This window comes from Mustelus asterias, chromosome 1, assembly GCF_964213995.1.
Source record: "Mustelus asterias chromosome 1, sMusAst1.hap1.1, whole genome shotgun sequence".
NCBI classification, from domain to species: Eukaryota; Metazoa; Chordata; class Chondrichthyes; order Carcharhiniformes; family Triakidae; genus Mustelus; species Mustelus asterias.
Window position 1 is genome coordinate 57,143,394 of NC_135801.1, and position 15,968 is coordinate 57,159,361.

At 41.3% G+C, this 15,968-nt stretch overlaps 1 protein-coding gene across 2 annotated transcripts in view; it reads right to left on the minus strand.

Annotated features, from left to right (window-relative positions):
* Positions 1–8,029: 8,029 nt before the first annotated feature.
* Positions 8,030–15,968, minus strand: part of sh3d19 (SH3 domain containing 19) — a 155,399-nt gene continuing 147,460 nt past the window's right edge. For both annotated transcript variants that reach the window (XM_078212491.1, XM_078212482.1), the window contains 4 exons: positions 14,686–14,738; positions 13,768–13,954; positions 12,250–12,353; positions 8,030–8,676 (listed from right to left, as the gene is read on the minus strand). In XM_078212491.1, the coding sequence (XP_078068617.1) occupies positions 8,557–8,676; positions 12,250–12,353; positions 13,768–13,954; positions 14,686–14,738 (464 nt within the window). In that variant the 3' untranslated portion in view covers positions 8,030–8,556. The remainder of the gene's footprint in view (positions 8,677–12,249; positions 12,354–13,767; positions 13,955–14,685; positions 14,739–15,968) is intronic.

The following is a 15,968-nucleotide window of genomic DNA, read 5'->3' on the forward strand; positions in this document are numbered from 1 at the left end:
TATAGAACCTTACTTAGGCCGCACTTGGAATATAGTGTTCAATTCTGATCGCCACACTACCCAAAGGATGTGGAGGCTTTGGAGAGGGTACAGAAAGGATTTAGCAGGATGTTGCCTGGTATGGAGGGCATTAGCTATGAGGAGAGGTTGGAGAAACTTGGTTTGTTCTCACTGGAGCGACAGAGGTTGAGGGGAGACCTGATAGAAGTCTACAAGATTATGAGAGGCATGGACAGAGTGGATAGTCAGAAGTTTTTTCCCAGGGTAGAAGAGTCAATTACTAGGGGGCATAGGTTTAAGGTGCGAGGGGCAAGGTTTAAAAGAGATGTACGAGGCAGATGTTTTACACAGAGAGTGGTGGGTGCCTGGAACTTGTTGCCGGGGAGGTAGTGGAAACGGATATGGTAGTGACTTTTAAGGGGCATCTTGACAAGTACATGAATGAGATGGGAATAGAGGGATATAGTCCCCGGATGGGGAGGGGGTTTTAGTTAAGTCGGGCTGCATGGTCGGTGCAGGCTTGGAGGGCTGAAGGGCCTGTTCCTGTGCTGTAATTTTCTTTGTTCTTTATGTTGTTGATTCTGACATGGACCATAACACCTGCACCCCACCCCACACCCCCCCCCACCCCACCCCCCCCACCCCAACCCCCCTCCACCCTCACCCCACCACCCCCCCACACCCCCATCCACCCTCACCCCACCACCCCCCCTCCACCCCACCCCACCCATCCCCCCCATATCCTTTTAAACGAGACCAAGATGTCACATGTATTAACATAGTGAAAAGTATTGTTTCTTGCACATTACACAGACAAAAACATACCATTCAAAGAGAAGGAAACGAGAGTGTGCAGAATGTAGTGTTACAGTCGTAGCTAGGGTGCAGAGAAAGATCAACTTAATGCAAGGTAAGTCCATTCAAACGTCTGACAGCAGCAGGGAAGAAGCGGTCGGTACGTGACCTCAGACTTTTATATCTTTTTCCCGAAAGAAGAATGCCCAGGGTGCGTGGGGTCCTGAATTATGCTGGCTGCTTTGCCAAGGCAGCGGGAAGTGTAGATAGAGTTAATGGGCTGGTTTGCATAATGGATTGGGCTACATTCACAACCTTCTGTAATTCCTTGCGGTCTTGGGCATACCAAGCTGTGATACAACCAGAAAGAGTGCTTTCTATGGTGCATCTATAAAAGTTGGTGAGAGTCATAGCTGAAATGCCAAATTTCCTTAGTCTTTTGAGAAAGTAGAGGCGTTGGTGGGCTTTCTTAAGTATAGTGTCGGCATGGGGGGACCAGGACAGGTTAGTGGTGATCTGGACTAAACACTTGAAGCTCTCGACCCTTTCTACTTCGTCCCCATTGATGTAGATAGGGGCATGTTCTCCTTTACGCTCTCTGAAGTCGATGACAATCTCCTTCATTTTGTTGACATTGAGAGAGAGATTATTGTTGCCACACCAGTTCCTCTATCTCATTACTGTACTCTGTCTCATCATTGTGAGATCCGACCCACTACGGTGGTGTCGTCAGCAAACTTGAAAATCGAATTGGAGGGGAATTTGACCACACAGTCATAGATGTACAAGTAGTATCTTCTACAATTGCTGCATTATGCTTCCCTTCCTACTTCCCACTTTGGACAACTTCCTGCTCCAAGATGTCATAATTAGTTTTCTGCTTGCCCTTCTGACAGCTTTTAATTCTTTCTCTCACAGGTAGCAAGTACATTGTACCAATGGGACAGTAGTAAACAGTCAGGATGAAACCACCTTCTGATTAACATCTACCTTCCTCCCTCAGTTGATGATTAAGTATCCCTTTCCATGTTGAAAACCATTTGGAGAATCAGTGAAGGTAAACAAAAGCACAGAATATTCTTAAATTTAGGAAAGAACTATTTACATAACATTGACAACATAGAAGACTTTTGGTGCATATGCTCCATATAGGCCTGCTCCCACCTACTTCAAACTCCATTAACATACCTATCTTCCTCTTAAATGCATCTATGCTAATTACCTCAACTACACCTTAGGATTGTACGTTCTTCACTTGAATCATTCTCCCCTTATATTTATGCTTCCACCATTCCCTACTATACCCTATGAAACCCTTTCACAATCTTGAAGTCCTTTATAAGGTCACTTCTCAGTCTTCTCTTTTCTTGAGAAAAGAGATCAAGCTTGTGTAATTTTTCCTGCACTGCATCAGTTCTGATATTATTCTGTTAAACCTGTTTATATTTTTAATAAATGAACACCATAACTATTCACAAAAGCCCAAGTGTGATCTAATCAAGGTTCTATACAAGTTTAACATAACCAATCTGTATTTTAATTTCATTGCTCTGGAAATGAATCGGAGTATTTTGTTTGCTTTTTTAATGACCTTGGCCCATAACTTCTGGCCCAAATCGCAACTTACACCGATTGTGTGCTGCACGCACATGCACATCGGGACAATACGGAAGTCCTGACGCATGGAGAGGTCTCTCCCTAACTTCCTTTACTTGCCCCAATGATAGGCAAGTATTTACACTTATTTATTTGTACACGTTGGTCTAGCTGCAGCAAGTAGAGGCAGCAAGCATTCTTTAGGTAGGTTATATTTTTTGTAAATGTTTTTAAAAGATATTAATTCCAGTAAAAAGTACATTCATGGATAACAAAGTGAATTTGTAGTGTCTGTAATAAGTTTCAGCTAAAGTCCATTTGGATTTTGCTATGTATTTTAAGCAGCGTTTTATCCCAATTTTAAGAGTCTCCCTGATGCAATGTTGATCCTTCGAAGCTGTTGGTGAAATTCGCATTACAATGGGAAGTCTGCAACTTGGCTATTTCAAATGCTTTAGGAAAAAAGTGTTCCTTAAGATGACATATGCAATTCTCCTGTAAGCTGAAGTGAACTCCTCTCTGATAGGCATTACCGAACCCAGTGCAGATTGAAAACTTGGGCCAGAATTTTCCAGTCATTCATGCCCCACCGCTGCTGCAAGTGAGGACTGGGAATTTGGCACTAAGCCAAATCTCTTCACTGCAGTAGGACCCGAGAATCCCACTGGTGTGAATAGCCGGAAAATCCCAGTCCTGGAGTCACGTTCCACCACTGCTGGTACATACTTTTAGCTTGGCTTCCTAAAATCACTGAAGTTTTTTTTGAGGCACTGACTGGTGCAGCAGAGTCAGGCTACATGTAAGATGTACAATTTTCATGTCCAAACCTTTCCCTCCCTCTCCCCCTCCCTATATCCCTCTCCTCCTTGTTTACAGAGATATCAGAACTGTTGTGCTTGTGTATAAAAATATTTTACTGATCATTGTGTTTGAGAAAATGTATTTTATTGCAAGAAATTCGAAAATATGCATCTTAGTGCAGCTGCTTACATAAAATGTTTAGTTAAATGGTAACATGTAATTATAACATTTTTGTTAAATGTTTTCCACTAAGCTTTACAAAATTTGGCTTTGTTGAAACATTAAAATAAAACATTTAAATATGAAATTGTACGAATGCTTTATTGAAACATCAAAACAGAAGTTAAATATGAGAACTATAAATGAAGTAAGATAAAAGAATACTAATGATAAAGACATTTAGATTTTCCACGGCCCAAAACATGAACGCTGCTTTCCTTAACCTCACGCAATAAAGTATCCAAATCAGAGGCCCAGGAGTTCTGACCTCTCTTCTTCCCAATTACATTTTCAGTTTCCACATTCTAAATTGAAACATACAAACACTTATAAGCATTGCCACACAGTTATATAATAATATAATGCAGATTTAAATAGGAGTTTCACAGATTTAAAACAAATAACAAAATCTATATTTATTTATACATATTACTCAGCTTCAATCAAAAATAAAAGTTACACTTTAAAGCTGGTTAGCAGCTAGGAAGCAAAGGGTTGGCATAAATGGGTCTTTTTCTGACTGGCAAGGAATGACTAGTTCGCATTATATCTTAATGATTTGGAAGAGGGAACTAAATGTGTTATCTCCAAATTTACAGATGATACAAAGTTGGGTGGGAGGGTGAGGTATGAGGAGAAAGCAGAGATGCTTCAGCGTGATTTGGACAGGGTGTGTAGGCATATGCATGGCAGATGCAGTATAATGCAGATAAATGTGAGGTTATCCACTGCGGTAACAATAATCTGGAATGAAGAATCTACTGATGATCATGAAACCATTGCCGATGTTGGAAAAACCCATCTGGTTCACTAATGTCCTTTAGGGAAGGAGATCTGTCATCCTTACCTGGCCTACATGTGACTCTAGAGCCACAGCCATATGGTTGACTCTCAACTGCCCTCCAAGGGCATCTAGGAATGGGCCAGTGACGCCCATGTCTATGAATAAAAGAAAATATTATTTGAATGGCTGTAAATTGAGAGGTGGATACCCATGAGACCTTGGAGTTCTCGTGCATCAGTCGCTGAAAATAAATGCGCAGGTACAGCAGGCAGTAAATAAGGCAGAAGGTATGTTGACCTTCATAGTGAGGATTTGGGTATAGGAATAAGGATGTTTTACTGCAATTGTATAGGGCATTTATAAAGGCTACACCTGGAGTATTGTGTGCCGTTTTGATGTCCTTATCTGAGGAAGGATGTCCTTGCTACAGAGGGAGTGCAATGAGGGTTTACCAGGCTGATTGCTGGGATGGCAGATCTGTCATACGAAGACAGTCTAAATTGGTTAGGATTATATTCATTAGAGGTTAGAAGAGTGAGAGGGGATCTCATAGAAACTTATAAAATTCTAACAGGGTTAGACAGGTAGATTCAGAAAGAATGTTCCCAGTGATGGGAGTGTCCAGAACTAGAGGGGGGGGGGGGGGGGGTCGTCATAGTTTGAGGATAAGGGGTAAAACTTTTAGGGCTGAGGTGAGGAGAAATTTCTTCACCCAGAGAGTGGGGAATTTATGGAATTCACTATCTCAGCAAGTAGTTGAGGTCAAAACATTGAGAGATTTCAAGTTCTTGGGGCTAAAGGGATCAAACGGCAGAATCAGGATATTGAGGTTGATGATCAGCCATGATTATAATGAATAGCGGAGCAGGCTCAAAGGGCCGAATGGCCTACTCCAGCTTTGATTGGAGTAGGCCATTTATGTTTCTAAATGAGCCAATAACAACAACAACATTAACTATTTAAAAGAAAAAGCAAAAAAAAATAAAGCTTCAACATACCTTTATAATAGCTGGAAATGCTTTTGATCTCGTCTTCAATACAAAAATGCTCTTTCCAAACTAGACCGTAATGGGCGCTCCCAAGCTGGCCCTGTCAGAGGAGTTAGAGTCCTCCTGCGCTGCACTGTGGAGACTGTATTGCTGAAGACCAAAGGCTGCTGCTCCCATTGGGAGTTGGATTGAAACTTTTGAATTCAGGTAAGTGGGCAAAAGAAGCTATTTTTGGCATCCCATGGCTTTCCATGGATAATAACCTATCACTACTTCTCGTCCTTTGTGTATCTTCATTGCCAGTTTCCTTTGCCCCTCTACTCAGACCCATTTTCCAAATATGTATCCTTATTCTTCCTTCTAAAATATACCACCTCACACTTACCTGTGTCGAAGTTAATTTGCGAATTACATGCCTGTTCGTCAATATATTGTCTTCCTCTATTTTGTTGCAGTCCTCTATATTTCCTACACCTCTCAATTTGGTGTCACCTGCAAATTTTTGAAATTTTACTTCTGATTCAGAGTCCAAATTATGATAAATGGTTAACAACAGTGGTTCCATTAACCATCTTTTATCTGGCTGAGCAACTAACTTCAATCCTTACTCTTTTTGGTTTCGACCAGCATGCTATTCATTCTACTGTTTGTCCCCTAGCTCCACATGTGCTCACCTTAATCATTAGTTTACTGTCAAAGAGCTTTTGAAAAGTACTTTCTCTGGAGTGAATATTGCTAGTGTATTCCATCCAAAACTGGAATTGATAGGATTTCAAACACATTTGTAGTAATGTTACAGGGGAAATTGGTAATTAAGGGTCTTGACCACCAGATGGCAATATATGCTGCTAAAGTCAACTTTCACTCTGCTGCTAGCAGGTTGAATTTTTAGTTTTGTATTATGAGCTAAAATACTCGATCGTTTAGCATACTACGCAATAATACTGCGCTTTACATAAGTTGATTTGCCAAGTTCAATCATTCAAGACACATGGGAAAGAATGGTTCAATCAAGCAGACACAGCATGGATTCATGAAGGGAAAGTCATGTTTGACTAATTTACTGGAATTCTTTGAGGATATAACGAGTGCGGTTGACAAAGGGGAACCGGTGGATGTGGTGTATTTAGATTTCCAGAAGGCATTCGATAAGGTGCCTCACAAAAGGTTGCTGCATAAGATAAAGGTACACGGAGTTGGGGATAAAGTGTTAGCGCAGATTGAGGATTGGCTATCTAACTCTGGAGACAATACACATCTCTTTAACCTGTGTTGAATGCTCCCTCCACCCACATTGTCTGTCCCTTTAAGACCTGGCTGGCTGTAGAGATTTGCATTCTCATTAGTATTCTGTAACTTGATTTCTGTGTCTGTGCACTGTTTGAGAGCACATTTCCACTCCATCTGACGAAGGAGCAGTGCTCCGAAAGCTTATGGTATTTGCTACCAAATAAACCTGTTGGACTTTAACCTGGTGTTGTGAGACTTCTAACTGTATCTAACAGAAAGCAGAGAGTCGGAATAAATGGGTGCTTTTCCGGTTGGCAGTGACTCGTGGCGTGCCGCAGGGATCGGTGCTGGGGCCTCAACTATTTACCATATACACAGACAATCTGGAGGAGGGGACCGAGTGTAGGGTAACAAAGTTTGCGGATGACACAAAGATGAGTGGGAAAGCAAATTGTGTGGAGGACACAGAGAGTCTGCAGAGAGACTTGGATAGGCTAAGTGAGTGGGCAAGGATCTGGCAGATGGAGTATAACATTGGTAAGTTTGGAATATTTCTTCTTGGAATAAGTTTGGAATTATTCTTCCACTTTGGAAGAATAATAGTAAAATGGACTATTATTTAAATGGTGAAAAATTACAACATGCTACTGTGCAGAGGGACCTGGGGGTCCTTGTGCATGAATCACAAAAACTCAGTTTGCAGGTGCAGCAGGTGATCAAGAAGGCAAATGGAATGTTGGCATTTATCGCGAAGGGGATGGAGTATAAAAGCAGGGAGGTCATGCTGCAACTGTACAGGGTACTGGTGAGGCCGCACCTAGAGTACTGTGTACAATTTTGGTCCCCTTATTTAAGAAAGGATATATTAGCTTTGGAGGGAGTACAGAGAAGGTTCACCAGGTTGATTCTGGAGATGAGGGGGTTAGCTTATGAGGAGAGATGGAGTAGACTGGGCCTGTACTCATTGGAGTTTAGAAGGTTGAGGGGAGATCTTATAGAGAGATATAAGATAATGAAAGGGCTAGACAGGGTAGAAGCAGCGAGGTTATTTCCACTTACAATGGAAACAAGAACTAGGGGGCATAGCCTCAAAATACAGGCAAGTCAATTTAGAACAGAGTTGAGGAGGAACTTCTTCTCCCAAAGGGTAGTGAATCTTTGGAATTCTCTGCCCAATGAAGCAGTAGAGGCTACCTCGTTAAATGTGTTTAAGTCACAGATAGATAGATTTTTAACCATTAAGGGAATTAAGGGTTATGGGGAGCGGACAAGTAAGTGGAACTGAACCCACTATCAGATCAGCCATGATCTTATTGAATGGCGGAGCAGGCCTGAGGGGCTAGATGGCCTACTCCTGCTCCTATTTCTTATGTTCTTCAGACAGTTTCCCGAAATATTGAGTTCTGAGGTTTAAATTGATTTTTTACAAAAAGTTCTACATAAAATGAAATAAATACTTTTTATTGAAAAGTTTATCACAAAGCTATGGTACTTAGAAATATTACTAGTGAGGAATCCACATGAGAATAATGTGTCACTGCCAATGCCCAGTTATTGCTGAACAATAATACTACAGCAGTATGATGAAGCTCTGATCTTAAAAAGTTTATTTAAAAAACATGTTCCCTTCAAAAACAATGCAATCAAAAAGGTATGCCATGTAATTATGCATTATTTATTGAGATTACATTAAAATGTTTTTGCAATTTGTATGCAAGTTAAAAGATGACAGCAAGAATGGGAAAACCAGCCCTTCTGATGTCAGTACCAGCTCATGCAGGCATCAATGGATTTCTTTAAAATTGTAATTATAACGTCTTGACTTGGTTTCTGATTCAATACTGGAATCTGTATTTTAACACTAACATATAAATGTCTTACAGCAAAATTATAATCTGTAGTTTATTTAGTCAAAGTATGAACCCTGACCACTAACCCACCTACTGCTCCCAGGTGACTGCCATGTGTCTCAGTTCACAGATAATGGAACTCTGATCAATTTGTTCTCCAAAAGCAACTAAATCTGTTTCAGTTTGTCATGATCGACGTAGTCCATATATTTGATGTGCCTTGGGGCATACTAATGATTGATAACGTTCAATTCAGCTCCACACTCTTCCTCAGCCCCAAGTAAGAGGAATTTCACAATGGGTCTTGAAGAATCTGGACAAAGTTCCTGGGGAACATTCCCTCTTTCCCCTGCAGTTCTCCTTTCAGCCAGTCAGCATCTCTGGATTCGAATATGGTTATCACATCTCCAACCTTGGGGAGAAAAAGTTGCAGATTTTGGTTAATATTTATACCGTTAGGAATGCTGCTGCAAGTTAATTATGCCCCCAAGCTTGCATTGCTGTCATATAGTCAGTCAATCTTGAAAGAAAGTTATTTTTGGCAAGACTGTTATTTACTTAATGTTGCTTTATTTCCGGAAGTATTTTTTAAATTCATTCACGATATGCAAGTGTTGGTGGCAGGGCCAGCGTTTATTACTCATCTCTAATTGCCCTTGATTGCTTCTTTCCAAAAACAATAAGTCAAGTTTGACATAAAATTGGAATATATTATTTTTTTCTGAAATGTTTATCACAAAACTTTATTACTCAGAAAAGTTAAGATTAAGGATTCCACAAGTAAGATGGTGGTGAAGCACCTCCCTGAATCCTTGCAGCGATGTAGATACCCATGGTGCTGTTAGGGATGTTCTAGGGTTGTAACGCAGCAACGTAGAATAACAATACATTTCTGAGGCAGGATGGTCTGTTACTTGAAGGAGAACTTGCAAGTGATGATGTTCCCATGTACGTGCTGCACTTGTTCTTTCAGGTAGTAGAGGCAAGAGTTGGCTGAAGCAGCCTTGGCAAATTGCTGCACTGCATCTTGTAGATGGTACACACTGCTGCCAAAGTGGCTGAGGATTAAATACAAGCTGGTGGATGGTGTTCCAATTATATGGGCTGCTTTGTCCTGGATGATATCATGTTTCTCAAGTTGTGTTGGAGCTGCACTCATCCGGGAAATTGGAGAGTATTTCATCAAGGGTTAGTATCTTGAAGATGGCAGACAGACTTTGGGGAGTCAGGAGGGAGTTATTTGGTGCAGAGTTCCCAACCTCTGACCTACTCTTGTAGCCACATTTATATTTGGCTGGTCCATTTAGGATTCTGATGACCCTGGGATGATGTTTGGAGCTTCAGTGAAGGTAGTGTCATTGAATGTCAGGGGGAGATTCTCCTGTCATTGCCTGACCCTTGTATTACATGAATGTTACTTGCCACTTATCAGCCCAAGCCTGAACACTATCCAGATTTTGCTGCATGTAGGCTTCATTATCTGAGGTGTTGTGAATGGAACTGAACATTGTAACAATCAGGCAGCTTCTCCACTTCTGACTTTACATTGGATGGATGGTCATTGATGAAGCAGCTGGGCCTAGGACACTGTCCTGAAGAACTCCTGCAGCAATATCCTGGGCTGATCAAACTCCATCAACCAAAGATAAAATAATTTAAAAACAGATCTGGAGACCTTATGGGCCAGTTCCCTTCTGTTGTACTGATCATAGAATCATAGAATCCCTACAGTGCAGAAGGAGGCCATTCGGCCCATCGAGTCTGCACCGACCACAATCCCACCCAGGCCCTACCCCCACATATTTATCCGCTAATCCCTCTAACTACGCATCTCAGGGACAATTTTAACCTGGCCAATCAACCTAACCCGCACATCTTTGGACTGTGGGAGGAAACCGGAGCACCCGGAGGAAACCCACGCAGACACGAGGAGAATGTGCAAACTCCACACAGACAGTGACCCGAGCCGGGAATCGAACCCGGGACCCTGGAGCTGTGAAGCAGCAGTGCTAACCACTGTGCTACCGTGCCGCCCTAATGTAGGGATAGGAAACAAACTGAAGGCTTCATGGTTGTTTTTCCTACGTAAAAACATTTCTTTATGAATCCAAGGCCAAGAGAATTATTTCTGATTCAGGATCTTCACTGTTTTGAAATAGATAAGTGAAGTATCGTAATCCAGTTAGATCAGCTCATACTAACACTCCAGCTAGATCTGCTCATATTAGTGAACTTGAGCTTAGCTATCCATTAATCACCATGCTCCGTCACCATGACTACTTATTGCCTCATCTGCAATATTGTTCATTTCCACTTCTCCATCATTGACACTGATAGTCTTAACCATACATCTTGTTGGCCTCCCATTTTCCGCATCCACTCCCACACTCCATAAATTACAGTTTGCCAAACCTCAGCACGGCAGACTGTATCCTGCCCTATATCTAGTTGTATATGCCCACTGCTCCCGTTTTCACTGACCTCCATAAACTTCCTGATCCCAAAGCATTGAATTTCATATTGCCATCTTTACATCCCTCAATGAGTATGTCCCACCCTCTCCTTAAGCTCTTCCAGTCATAATCCTCTCCTACACCCAGTTCTTTGGTACCCTATCGTGCCAACCTTCGATATGTTTCTTTGTGCAGATTTCCGTTCCTACTGAGTGAGGACTTGACAACAGGAGTCAAGGTTCACAATGGCCATAAGGAAAACATATTGAGAAACAGCCCAAGTTATTACTCCTCAGCTGGAGGACCTTAGGTGAAGTGACTTTAATTCCTTGAGAACATTTTTTGCTGTGTATAAAGTTGAATGAGAAAGGTAATTGAATACAAAAGCAAAATACAGAAAATGTTGAAAATCTGATATAGAAACAGAAAATGCTATAAATATTCAGCAGTTCAGGCAGCATCTATGGAGACAGAGAAAGAGGTGTCAATGACACAACAAATGCTGGAAATCTGAAATAAAACAGAAAATGCTGGAAAAATCAATAACCTTTTGTCAGAGCTTCCTAGGCATGATTACACACTTGCGTGGAGTTGGAACATTGCCACATTCAACATGCTGGAGTCCTAACAAGTTAGGAGTCAAGTGTTCTGGATGACCAGTCTAAATGCAGTCAACCATTCATAGAATATAAATAGTAATCTATTGGTTAGCAAGTAAAAAGCTTTTTAAATTAAGTTGATTAGTCACAAGGCTTACATTAACACTGCAATGAAGTTACTGTGAAATTCCTCTAGTCGCCACAGTCCGGCGCCTGTTCGGGTTAATGCACCTAACCAGCATGTCTTTCAGAACGTGGCAGAAAACCGGAGCACCCAGAGGAAACCCACGCAGACACAGGGAGAATGTGCAAACTCCACGCAGACAGTGACCCAAGCCGGGAATCGAATCTGGGTCCCAGGCGCTGTGTAGCAGCAGTGCTAACCACTGTGCTACCGTTCTTAACAGCCAAGTCATATTCTTGCCAAAACAGAACACCAGGTCAGCATTCACAGCAAGACTGTGTTATTGCCTAGTGTTGAGATGGAAGAATGTGTTAACAAACAAACAAAAATCATCTAATCTCGTGTTGCAGCCTGGATTGCACCAGAGGTCCAGATATTATTGTATGGCGCAAGGAGATTTGTGTTCTTGGGGTATGTGCAGCAGTATCGCAAATACAATCGAAAATCAGGGCATTCCCATCTCTCTCAACAAAGAACAACAACTTTTGATAATGATTTTTATTCCATCATCACATAGGTCATTATAATATTTTCTTTTTGTCGTGTTTGTGGCAAATGTGATGATTCTTTATTTGGATTGACCATGCTCAACTATCATACCTTAACAGGTTGATTCTCTAACCTCGATCAGAAGCCAATCTATAATTCATCAAAAAGATTACGGAAAATGTCAAGTTTTTTTGAATGGCTTTCGAAAGGTTTCTATAATCTAATCAAAAATTGAATAGATGGGATGCCACATTACATACCTTTAAATCAAGCTCATCTTTATTCCCCCCAACAAAGTCATACAGTGCTTTGGCTTTTCCTCTTTTATTCCCTGAAGGCTGCGGTTTTGCTGTGCTTGCTTCTCCTGAATTAAAAATGGAGTTGAATAAAAATATTGAAGGTAGAGGTATTCTCCACAATTCCACATCAATATGAATATTATCTACAATATACAACCATTGTTGATACCCAATCCTCAGTCTCTACTGCCCATTGTTTTGGTCATCTCTATTTCCTGGAATTCATCAGCGATGTGTGAAATAACATTGCTCAGTCTGCCTACAAATATGATTTATGCTGCATGTGGATTAGAATTTCATCTAGTTCTCTCAATTTGAAGGCCCCTTCAAATTCGGGGCAGCCTCTCCTCAGGGACCTGGGAGCTCCCACCCTCATCCACACGAAGCCTAACTCTCCTCACTAGCCTTAAGCACAGGCCTGGGACGTAGGCTCAGACACAGTGCTGAAGTAACTCTTCCGGCCACCAGAGCGCTGTACCTGGAGGGACTGGAGAGCTGTCAGCTAATTAGATTGGCGGACGGCTCTCCAAGGTGGGACTTCTGTCTAAGGGCAGATGGAAGACCCGTCTATGACATTCAACACTCAATTGAGCATAAAATGGCAGTGTGCCCATCCGTGTCAGTGCGGTTGTGCCCCTTTCAACTCTTAGGATGGCCTTTTGTCTGATTCTCACGCATCACATTGGTTGATTTTCCCGAATTCAATCATTTTAATTATACCAGGCATCGAATAATGGGCATCCAAAGGGGTAAATGGAACATGAGTTGACCATTTCCACAATTTAATGGTTGATCTGTATCCTAACTCCACTTAGCTGCCTTGGATCTACACCCTTTAATAACTTTAATGAAGATCTATCTATCTCAGGTTTGAAATTTTCAATTGATATCGCCTCAGTAACTTTTTGGGGAGGGTGGGTAGAGTTCCCTATTTCCTCACCAGAGGACATTGACTCTATCAAATTCTTTAATCATTTTAAATACCTCAGTTATATACCCCCAAGTCTTCTATACTCAAGGCAATTTAAGTCTAACAGTATGATGCCAGATCTAAAAGAGCTTGAGGACAGGTTGCATAGACTAAATTTGTGCTGCACCCCTGCCAAGGCCACCAGGTACCCAGAATGACTTGGTACTTGAGATACTGTCTAACTAGATCTTAATCTAACTATAGCAAATCATCTACGCATTTGAATTCCAGTCACCCTGACATGAAACTGAACCTTTCATTAGCTTTGCAATTTAGTTTTTGCATGTGTTCACGAGCTTTTTGTGACTTACGTATGTGAACCCCTAATTCTCCCTACTCCTCTGCAGCTCCTAGCTTCTCATCATAGTATTTTTCAAAACAACATCTTGGTTCCAAAGTTACAAGCATATTGCATTAAAAAATATACAAATTCCAGGAACAAAAAAATAGATAAAAGACAATTTCTTCAACTTCAGTGTTGTGGGTTCTTAGCTTCACAGAGATGGTACCTGGGCAGATTTGAACAAACACAGTTGGGAATGTCCCTTCACGCCCATTCAGTTTCCCCTTGCACCACTCAGAGTCTAACTGCTCTGTGATGAGGATCCGATCCCCCCGGTTAAATGGCAAATCATCAGCAGATTCTGCTTTGAAATCATAAAGTGCTTCACACCACTGAGAGTTCGTGTTTCCAACCTAGAGAGTCCACAGAAAACCAGTTTGTTTCAGCAACAGCAGAAAAAGAAACACGTTAAACTAATTAAGAAGTGATTAGGGTAAATACGAAATATCTATCATAAAAAGTAATGGAATTGAATGTAGATAGAACAGGAATCCCTGAGTTGCTAAAGGATCTGGGTGTCCTGGTAACTACTGGTACACTATTGCTCACTTGTCACCAAACGGGAGCGGGTCAATACAAACATTCCCTTGTCTAGTTATAGTAAATTAAACTCTCTCTTTCATCATAGGTCAGTCCTTGGGTGGACAGAGAGGCCTCATGCTGACAATGCTGCACTGTTAGCAGCTGCTTTGAGATGTGCAAGACTGGCTCAGGCTGACTTCGCTTGGACAAGTATTTCAGCACCCGCCACCATCAGCCCAGCAAACAAATAAAGTATTCTCCATAAAATAAATAAAGTACATACATTTAATAACTGTCAATGTGCAATGTAAAAACATGTTCTAAATAAGACACTAGACAAATATAAACCTTTGAATATACAGAATTTATAAAAAGGATGCAAAAAAATCAAGCTAGTTACACTTTAGTGGCATAAATTTATGTTCACACTTCAGTAGCAAATGTATAACCTTCAATTAGTAACCATGAGGAAGTTGAGAGGGCACGACTTGCTGATATTCACATATATTTGCATATCATTGTATGCATGATGGCCAAATTCTCACTACAAAAGTAGTCCTACCTGACTGTATGAGGAGGAATCAACCGCTTTATCATCTGCTGATATGCCAGAACCTGAGGAAAGATGCATTTGTTTTTAAATAATGATTTATATTTCCAATTTGAGTTTCCAAACCATAAAACCACACCATTATCAACTAGAGTTACTCTGTTGGTAAGTACTATATACACTCAATGACATGTTAACAATGAGGATTCAAGGAACTGCCCTAAAGTTCTAGTTTACAGATGGAAATGTGACTCGGTTGCTGTTTCACTAAGGATAGTTGATGTCAAAACTGGCCAGTTCAGAGAGTCACATTTTGGCAATAATTCTGAATTACAGTTAATCCTTAATAAATTCTGATTATGATGGGCAGCATTTCAGAAAAATGTGCAATCAATGCATTTGACTGCCCAATGACATTATGTCTGTATTTGATGATTGTATTTATGTTAACAATTAATTGATTAACATATTAACAAATGATTGTATTTATGTTAACAATTAATGTTACCAGGGAGACAGTGCTTGGTAGACTAATGGGACTGAAGGTGAACAAGTCCCCGGGCCCGGATGGAATGCATCCCAGGGTACTGAAAGAAATGTCAGAGGTAATAGCGGATGCATTAGTGGTTATTTATCAAAATTCGTTGGATTCTGGGGTAGTGCCGGCGGATTGGAAAACGGCTAATGTTAAGCCGCTGTTTAAAAAAGGAAATAGGCAAAAGGCGGGTAACTACAGGCTGGTTAGCTTAACGTCTGTAGTTGGGAAAATGTTGGAATCCATCATTAAAGAAGAAATAGCAGGCCATCTGGATAAGAATGGTTCGATTAAGCAGACGCAGCATGGATTCATGAGGGGAAAGTCATGCTTGACGAACTTGTAGGATTTTTATAAAGATGTGACTAGTGCGGTTGATGGAGGGGAACCGGTGGATGCGGTGTTTTTGGATTTCCAAAAGGTGTTTGATAAGGTGCCTCACAAAAGGTTGCTGAAGAAGATTGAGTCACACGGAGTTGGGGGTAGGGTGTTAGCGTGGATTGGGGATTGGCTGTCCGACAGGAAGCAGAGAGTCGGAATAAATGGGTGCTTTTCTGGTTGGCAGATGGTAACTAGCGGCGTGCCGCAGGGATCGGTACTGGGGCCTCAACTATTTACCATTTATACAGACGATCTGGAGGAGGGGACTGAGTGTAGGGTAACAAAGTTTGCAGATGACACAAAGATAAGTGGAAAAGTGAATTGTGTGGAGGGCGTAGAAGGTCTGCAGAGAGATTTGGACAGGCTGAGTGAGTGGACG